Here is a 9014-nt window from a genome sequence, read left to right on the forward strand (position 1 = left end):
TGTGTAATTTATTTATATCGATCATCGATAACTACAATAGTCCAGTGGCGTACACAGGATTTTTTTTCAGGGGGGGCTGCAGCCCCCTCAGCATACCCCCTGGCTACGCCACTGCAATAGTCAATAACTCGTCGGTGACAATTTGTTTATGAACCCCTCGAAAATTTTTTTGTGTACGTGCCTGACTATATTATACTTGTAGTTGACTAAGTGTTGCACTGCTGCGTTCTGTGGTGCTGTAAGTGATGATGATGACGTTAATAGTAATAATAATAATAATAATATTTTTAAGATTGATGATTGTTGTTACTTATTTGTTGTCTGTTGATTACTCAGATAACAGATTTGTACTTTGTTGCTCTTTAGCCTTTTTATCTCGAAGTTCTGATAAACTGATAAATCAATAGTTCATCATTAATTTGTTACAAAGTAATTATTTTTATGGGCATAAATAGTAAATAGTAAATACTATATAAATTAATAAATACTAAATAGGTAGTTACTAGTTTCGCCCATCTACTGCGTACAATTCTCGAGGTACTGACTAGTGACTAGACTGATGTCTGATACGTGACCCACTGGCCGACTGAAAACCGACTACTACCAATTTTTATTTACGTAAACTTGTTTGCACATTAATTGGTGTGGTTTAAAGACGAAAAAAATAAGAGTTACAGTAATAGCAGTATAGTCATTCTCTCTCCTCACCTTCGTCACAACGCACTCATCCGTCATCGTCATCGTCATCATAATATCATCATCACCGTCATTATCATTTCGACTCGTTTTAATAATATTGTTGAGGACTCTTAGGACCGGTATTTCGCAGTGTTTGCATAAACATAGGTATTTTCTATTTCTCCCTCTTCGTTGAACATTCTCTCAATAGTTCCATTATGTCGTCATAATATATCTACTCGTATCGAGTTTCTCTCAGTTCGTATTTTTTACACATGTTTTAGTATTTTTCTGTAAAATATCAAAACCTTCATTTTTTTTCAATCACATAATTTGAATTCGTATAATTTAAAACCGTACACAGTGACATCGTCAATCTAAAATAGTAAAAATAAAACCATTTATTTTTAGAAGACTTAATTTATTTTATTCATATTTAACAATTACGAACTTTTAAACTAAAATGAAGCTTAAAGTCAATGCGGATCTGCAAAAAGAACGCCTTAAGTGTACATTTAACACTGAAGAACTTACAAATTTTTTGGATGGAAGTGCTAATAAAACACTCAGTAGAAGAAAACTAGGTTTGTGTTGATTAGTTGTTAACAATATTGTATTAACATGCAAATATTTTAATTAAAAAAAATTTTAGAATCCTTTTTTCTCTCCGATCTGAATTTGAAAGATAAAATTCCTATGGAATACCTAAGTCACAAAGAGCGTTATGAAGAAGCTGTGCGTAAAAGTTGTATTTTATTCAAAAAAGTCAATGAATGGCAACAAAGTGGTGATAGTGGTAGCAATTCAATGGAGGTTTATAAGTATGGAGGAAATATATATAAGAAATTATGGTTTATAATTATCATTACTATTTCAGATCACTTCTAGGTGGATCAGTAGGTAGTGCAATAATTAAAGATGGTTCCCCTTTTGCGGTACATTATGTCATGTTTATACCAACAATTATGGGTCAAGGAACCTTGGAGCAACAAGGAGAATGGGTTGGTCGAGCTTTTAGCAATCAGATTATAGGCACTTATGCTCAGGTATTTCGCTATTTAGATTTTGACTTTTCTAGATATCTTGAGTTAAAAAAGAAAATATTGAAATATTTTATTCAGACTGAACTTGGTCATGGAACATTTATTCGAGGCTTAGAAACAATTTGTACTTACGATCCAGCTACAGAAGAATTTGTTTTGAATAGTCCTACATTAACATCATATAAATGGTGGCCCGGTGGACGTAAGCTATTTTAAAATGTGATTTATCTAATTAACTGTAAGAGTTATCAATTTTTAGTTGGACATACCTGTAACTACGCAGTTGTGATAGCTCAACTTTACACCCAAGGAAAATGTCATGGTATCCACCCATTTATAGTTCAACTCAGAGATGAAGAAACATGGAAGCCAATGCCTGGTAATAATATAATAATAAATTGTAAAATATGATTTTAATAATTACATTTTATTCGTCACTGGTATTAGGCATAAAAATTGGTGAAATTGGTGGAAAATTAGGTATGAACTCAACTAATAATGGATATTTAGCATTCAATAACGTGAGAATACCCAGAATGAATATGCTGATGAAAAATGCTCAAGTTCTGAAGGTACAATATTAATATATTATAGTTTGATTCATAGATCCATTAATATGTATAATGTACTAACGTACATAAATATTTTGATGCTGAAAAGTAATTCATAACTATTATACAGTATTTATTATTTATTTACTTTTTTTTTTAAGGATGGTACTTATAAAAAATCAGTGAACGATAAACTAACTTATGGTACCATGATTTTTGTACGTGTAGTAATTGTAAGAGATTTAGTATCAAGTTATATATCAAAAGCTGCAATAATTGCTACGAGATATAGTTGTGTTAGAAGGCAATCAGAACTAAAACCAGGGTAAATATTAATTATTTAACATTAAAGCTAATGTAATAATTTAATTTTACTTACATGTTTGTAAAAAAAAATTATTTTATTAGTGCTGGTGAACCTCAAATTTTAGATTATCAAACACAACAGTATAAAATTTTTCCGGCTATTGCCATCAGCTTAGCATACAAATTTGCTGCATCATGGCTTTGGGATGTTTATAATGATGTTACTTCACAATTAGAACAAGGAGATTTAGAACGATTACCTGAGGTAAAATGCATGGAAATGTCATTAATCTTAACTAGTAATTCAAAATCCACCTGTTTCTAAAATACATTTTACATGTCAAATAAAACATTAATTTAATATATTTAGTTACATGCAATGGCTTGCTGTTTGAAAGCTGTTAGTACAGCTGATGCTGCTGTTGCAGTAACAACATGCCGTTTAGCATGTGGAGGTCATGGGTATATGAATTGTAGTAATTTCCCAAATATGTATGCAATGGCATCTGCTGCTGAAACATATGAAGGAGAGAACACTGTACTACTTTTGCAAACAGCTAGGTAATGCTTTTAAGGTTTTATCAAAGGATTTTGAATAATTAAAATTATTCAATTTGAACATGAAAAATAGTAATTTAAAACAAATTACATTTTACACTATTTATTGTTAAGTTATAAATATACAATGCAACTCCATCCCCATATTCTATACTCACTTTTACTTAAGATTGCGTTTTAAAATAATAGTTTACCTACTGGGTTATTGAAAAACCTAAATTTTTATATCTTGATAGCATAAATAGTTAATAAATTAAAAACACAGTTAATTAATCGTTTTTTAAATAATAATTTTTAATCTGTATTAATTAATTTCAATTTTGTAGGTATTTGATGAAAGCATGTCAAGATGCAAAATCTGGACTAAAATTAACTGAAACCGTATTGTATTTAAGTAATTTCAAAAGCTCAAGACGTAAGAACTGGATCACAGATTTGGACTGTATTGGTAATGCATTCTTACAAGTCGCTGGAAGGTAAATGTTATTTTTCAATTAATCGACATAATCTAATTGCATTAACCTGTTTTTAGTAAAATTGAGAATTGTTACTTTTCTATTAATCAACTAATCAATTCTGGGATGTCTCAAGAAGATGCTTGGAATGAAACTACTATAAAATTATCCAAAGCAACAGAAGTAATTTTAATTATTCTAATTTAACTAATGCAACTACTTATAAATGCAACCTTTTTTACTGATCATATACTTTAAAGGGAGAAAGAGATGTTAGACAATATGTTAAAGTAGAACTGGAACTGTTTTGCTAAATGTTATAGTCAGTTTAATTTTGTAGCTTACCAATGCTATTTTATCATTTAACACATGCACTGTTCATAACTGTTGGTTCCTTTTAAAAACGTTTAATAATTGTCTGTCTTGTATAGTTGTATGTAAAACAATTTTAAGTTATAACATGTTGGATCAGTATAATTTTTCTCATACTTGATTTATAATCCTGAACAGATATATTGTGGATCAGTTTTTAATAAGAACTTCGGTACAAAAATTGTTAATTTATGCCATTTTTTACGAAATATAATTATAATTTAAGTTTGATAACATCTAATTGATTCATTAACTCTAAATAGTTATGAGTTTATAACATTATTAGAAAGTTATTATTATTTATTTAAATAGATATTATTGTATGTGATAGATATAGATATGTATTATTGTACTGTAGTAATGCAAAAATAATATTATCAATTAAAAAAAAAAAAATAGTGTCTGGGTGAATCAGATTTTTGGAAAATTTTAAACATTAATTCATTTACAGTTCTACAAAAACATTGCATTCATTTTTGTTTGTTTTAGGCCCACTGTAGAGCATTTGTAGTACAAAGTTTTATTACAACAATTAAGACAACACATTTGTCTTCAGAATTAATGAAAGTATTAACAGAGTTATGTAAATTAGTATGCACTCACTGGATGCTTAATCAGATGGGTGATTTTCTTCAAGTAAATCACATTTAATTTCTTAAGTTTTTTATTTTATAATATTGATGTAATTTGTACAATACAATTATTTTTTACTTTTTAGTATTCAAATCTAAAACCAAGTGATGTTCCTTCCATACAGTCTTTGTTGGAAGAATGTTTGAAACGAATTAGACCCAATGCAGTTGGTCTGGTTGATAGTTTTGATGTTCGTGATGAAATACTGGGGTCTGCTTTAGGAGTTTATGATGGAAATGTCTACGAGCGTCTAATTGAAGATGCAAATAAAAGTCCATTGAATCAAGAGCCTGTTAACGAATCTTTTCATAAATATTTAAAACCTTATTTAAAATCAAATTTATAAGCAAAAAATCAAAATTCGACTAATATCTATACTCGTTTACCTAAGAGAATTCAAAATTTGGGACAATTTAAAAATTTGAATGCATTACAAATATTTTTATCTAGATTCTGTTATTGAGATTTGTTAATTGTTGTGTAGTAAAGGTAAATTGTGTAAGCGGCAGGCTACAGTTGAGGTAAAGTAATTGTTTTAAGTGATTAAATTAAATGAGTTTTATTTTATATAATTACTATTATGTATTAGATATATATATTTTTATTTATAAATTATAATTATATTATGGTGAAATATTAATAACTGAATCGAATGTAAATGGATTTGTCAAATTATCCTTTATTGTTTATTATTTTTTTATACTTTATACATTTTTTTGAAGACAAATAAATTCTATTGCAATATTTTATATATTTATGAGTTTATGACATGTCTTTAAAATAAAAACGCCTTCTTTAAATACAAGTGTTTAAATACACATTTTGTGATATTAAATCATCAATCAATAATAATTTGTTCTTTAATAATTATAAACAGACACTTCAGTGTTTTGGGGTATCCTTTACAGTGAAACATATTTCAACTGAATGTAGAGACCACAAAAGGAAAGAGTAAAAAATTCTAAATACCTGATCACCTAGTCAAAATACTCAACCTTGAACCCAACAACGTCTCCAAGCTCCTCGAGTTTCTATTAAAAACTCACCTCATCAATAAATAGTAATTCTTAGCAATATAACATAAAGGCTTGACCTATAACTACTGTTATGTTATTTAATACTTAATATTTAAATATATTTATTTTCATTATTTGTTATACTTTAAAAATGTCAGTTTGTTACTATCAATAATTAAATAATTATGTAATTTATAAATTAGGTATACTCATATTGCAATGTTACTTCCAATAGCCACAGATTTCTCAAACAATTTGCTTGATTATAAAAAAATAAAATAAATTCAAGATACAGAAGTCATGAACTCTAATGAAATCCATGATTTATGAATGTCAACTAGATAATGAAAATAAGTGTACCATAATAAATTATGTATACATTTTTAGATTCACAAACTAGATAAGTAGGTCAAACGTAACAAAATAATTGTGTGCAAGCTTAAAACTATTTTATGTTTTTAAAAATAATTGATTGATTAGAAAAACTTAAGCATTCAACCAGTTAATATTCCAATAAGAATATAAAAAATATGTTTAAATTTCAAAGAGCATTCTATCTCCATTACATAAATTGCCAGGAATAATAATTATTGTAGATAACTAATTGTAATGATAACTATTATATAATTAGCAGGTACGTTTGTAACATTTTTTTATAGACATTTGAATTAAACATTTTAACAAAATTGATCACTTAAACATAGATAAATCATAAATGATTGAATTTGTAGTACCTAATAGTAATACAAAATTTTTTTTTTAAATGCTCAAATTTATATTTAACTTACATTATTATGGTAGCCGGTAAATTGAATTAATATTATTCATAAATTATCAGTGATGCTGGAAAAATATTAAATATACTTATATAAAATTGGGCCGTTTTGGAATCTAATTAAAACCAAATGATTAACTTTATTCTTTGTGTTAATATGCAATTTTTTACAATATTGAACTTAAAATGTCTATAAAAAATAACTATATTTTTTCTATTTTTTTAGATTTTTTAGTTACGGAAAAAACTACTCAAGTGGAACCTTGTTTTAAATTTTAAATCCTTAGATATAAATATTGAAAATGTTATAAATTTGTAACTACAAAAATATTTAACATTTTTTATTTGATAAATATTGTCAAAATTTGAAGTTTAAATGCTTATAAAATAAAATTGTGCCTATGCTTTTTTTATATTTTTCAACTGGTATTGTAACAATATATCAAAGGTTTTGTATTAAATTTTCATGCTCTTTGATCCAACCAATAAAATTTTATTGACATTTATAGAAAGAAAAATGATAGTTTAAAATGTCTGTCAACAGCTTAAAACGAGTAAAAATATTTAAAAAATGTTATCAAGTACCTATGTACATTGTACATGAATTAATGAAATAAACATATGGTGTAAATTTCAAGTAAAAATGTTCCTTATATTATACTACCCCAGTGGCTTAAAGTAAATTCACATTTTCAAGACCCAAGATTATAAAAAAAAAATAGACTAAAAATGATGATGATAGACTTATAGACTTATGCAGTTATGCATCAAGATCGTCTAAATTGTAATTATTACCTAATATCATTGAAAGTGGAAGTTGTGGGCAGTTTGTCATTTGATGATGTTATAAAAATATATTATCACTGATCAGTTACCTACCAAATAATTTTAATTTTAGATTCCGAGTGGAACGATGAATATATCGATTTTACAATGATAATGTATTTACTGTAATTATTATTATGTCTGTCTACAAGATAAGTAAGTAGTTGTAATAATGCTTGGATTTTCTAGTGGGAACGTGAATCTAGTCGGTGCATTCAAAAGGATAAAATTGAAAATTGTTTACGGTGGTATGTTTTAGTCTTTAGGTGTTGCTGATTATTTTAACGATATTTTTATTTTGTGATAGGTCCGTCGTCGAGAACATTAATCCGTGTCTTTCTCACAAATTACAACAAGAGAGTCTTAATAATAATAATAATTTTTTATTTTTAAGGTTCTCTTGTTACAACCATCGAATGTGACCGTCGTCGTTCCGCATCAACCTTTGCCCAAGCACCTCGCCACGTTCTTATTTTGGTGCGACTTCGTATTCCATGGTATTCGTGTCGAGCTCATTGTCTACGTCCATCGTTTTGGAGACCATTCTGAGTACTCGTCTTGACCTTTACACCTCGTCCACTTCTGAATCCACGATTTTCGTGTGGACGTGTGGTTGGTGTCCGATTAAGTCTTCAGCAGTTCAGCACCGCCTCACTGGCAACAGATACGGGTTGGCCTGCGTGCTTGTTTTGTGTGCCGATATGGCGATATGTATAACTATAATCAGACTTCTGTGTTAGTTGCTCTTCGACTTTCTGTACATTCGCTGCCGGAGACGTAGACGAGTCGCTAACGTGAGTTTCGTGGTGGGCTAACTTGTGGACCAGCAATCCACCATTATGTTTGTAACCCCTCTTAGTGAATAGTGTTATCATTTTTCTACACAGATATTTAAAAAGGGAAAAATTGTCTTGCTTTTTTATTTGGGACCCCTGTAATATATTTTCCCCAAGGGTCACATCAGTGGCATAACCAAGATTTTCCAATGGGTGGGGGGAGAGGATAATGAAGTAAAACAGAACATGACATCCATTACCTTATACTAGATCGTTATGACTGTATCGCGTAGCCGTAATAACATCTACAAATAATTGATAATATGCAAAATATTTCTTCAAAACCGTTTTCGGAAATATCACGGTTTGTACTTTGCCTTCTATTACATAAGATTTATACCAAAACACGACCATTGGGAGGGGCTGAAGCCCCCTTAGCCCCATCCCTGGGAACTCAACTGGGTCAGATCAAAGCTTAATCCACCCCTGACCTAGTTGGTACAACTAGATCTAATTTGTTACCATTTACCAAAAACCACCCTTAAAGTTCAATATTGAAACATTTTTACTGTTTCTAAAGCATACAGATGACAGATGACGTCGGAGTGTCAGACACAGTCCTACAGAATAAAGAAAAATCACACATCAATACTTCATCGTGTTTGGTACTAATCACTCAGCTTAAAATCTAAAGTCATGAATCATGATCAAAAATCCATACAGATAATCTAGGTATGTTAATTTTTTAGGATATAAAATTGCAGTAAACCTTCCTTAATATATCTAATAAAACATACAATATCATAGCCATATACTTTTTTTTTAAAAAACTGTTGAGAATTAAAACTTTTAAGCAACCATAAAACTTATAGTATTTCGACTAACTAAATTATTTTGGTTAGTTTAACAAATTGTACGAGTGGTACTAAGTATAAATTAAACTTTTTAATTAAATTAAATATTCAAGTGTTTTACAGTATTGTCGCGTATAAATAAGAAATAATATAAGGAATACATTTAGATATT

The 9014-nt window shown here is 28.8% G+C and overlaps 1 protein-coding gene across 1 annotated transcript; it reads left to right on the plus strand.

Annotated features, from left to right (window-relative positions):
* The first annotated feature begins 1141 nt into the window (after nt 1-1141).
* Nucleotides 1142-5189, plus strand: LOC111029163 (probable peroxisomal acyl-coenzyme A oxidase 1). Its single transcript, XM_022308046.1, has 13 exons — nt 1142-1262; nt 1331-1499; nt 1556-1724; nt 1800-1923; nt 1981-2100; nt 2169-2293; nt 2434-2597; nt 2681-2843; nt 2949-3139; nt 3463-3612; nt 3669-3774; nt 4453-4599; nt 4682-5189. The coding sequence occupies exons 1-13, from the start codon at nt 1142-1144 to the stop codon at nt 4940-4942; spliced, it is 2010 nt and encodes a 669-aa protein (XP_022163738.1). The 3' UTR covers nt 4943-5189.
* The last annotated feature ends 3825 nt before the right edge of the window (nt 5190-9014 follow it).

Source organism: Myzus persicae, unplaced genomic scaffold (genome assembly GCF_001856785.1).
Source record: "Myzus persicae strain clone G006 unplaced genomic scaffold, MPER_G0061.0, whole genome shotgun sequence".
Taxonomy (NCBI): Eukaryota; Metazoa; Arthropoda; class Insecta; order Hemiptera; family Aphididae; genus Myzus; species Myzus persicae.

Excerpts from the sequence above, each read along its gene's own strand:
- LOC111029163 (XM_022308046.1), top strand. The coding sequence starts at position 1,142 with ATGAAGCTTAAAGTCAATGCGGATCTGCAAAAAGAACGCCTTAAGTGT. Across the intron at positions 2,598-2,680 it reads CAATCAGAACTAAAACCAGG|TGCTGGTGAACCTCAAATTT; the intron begins GTAAATATTAAT and ends TTATTTTATTAG. Across the intron at positions 3,140-3,462 it reads CTACTTTTGCAAACAGCTAG|GTATTTGATGAAAGCATGTC; the intron begins GTAATGCTTTTA and ends TCAATTTTGTAG.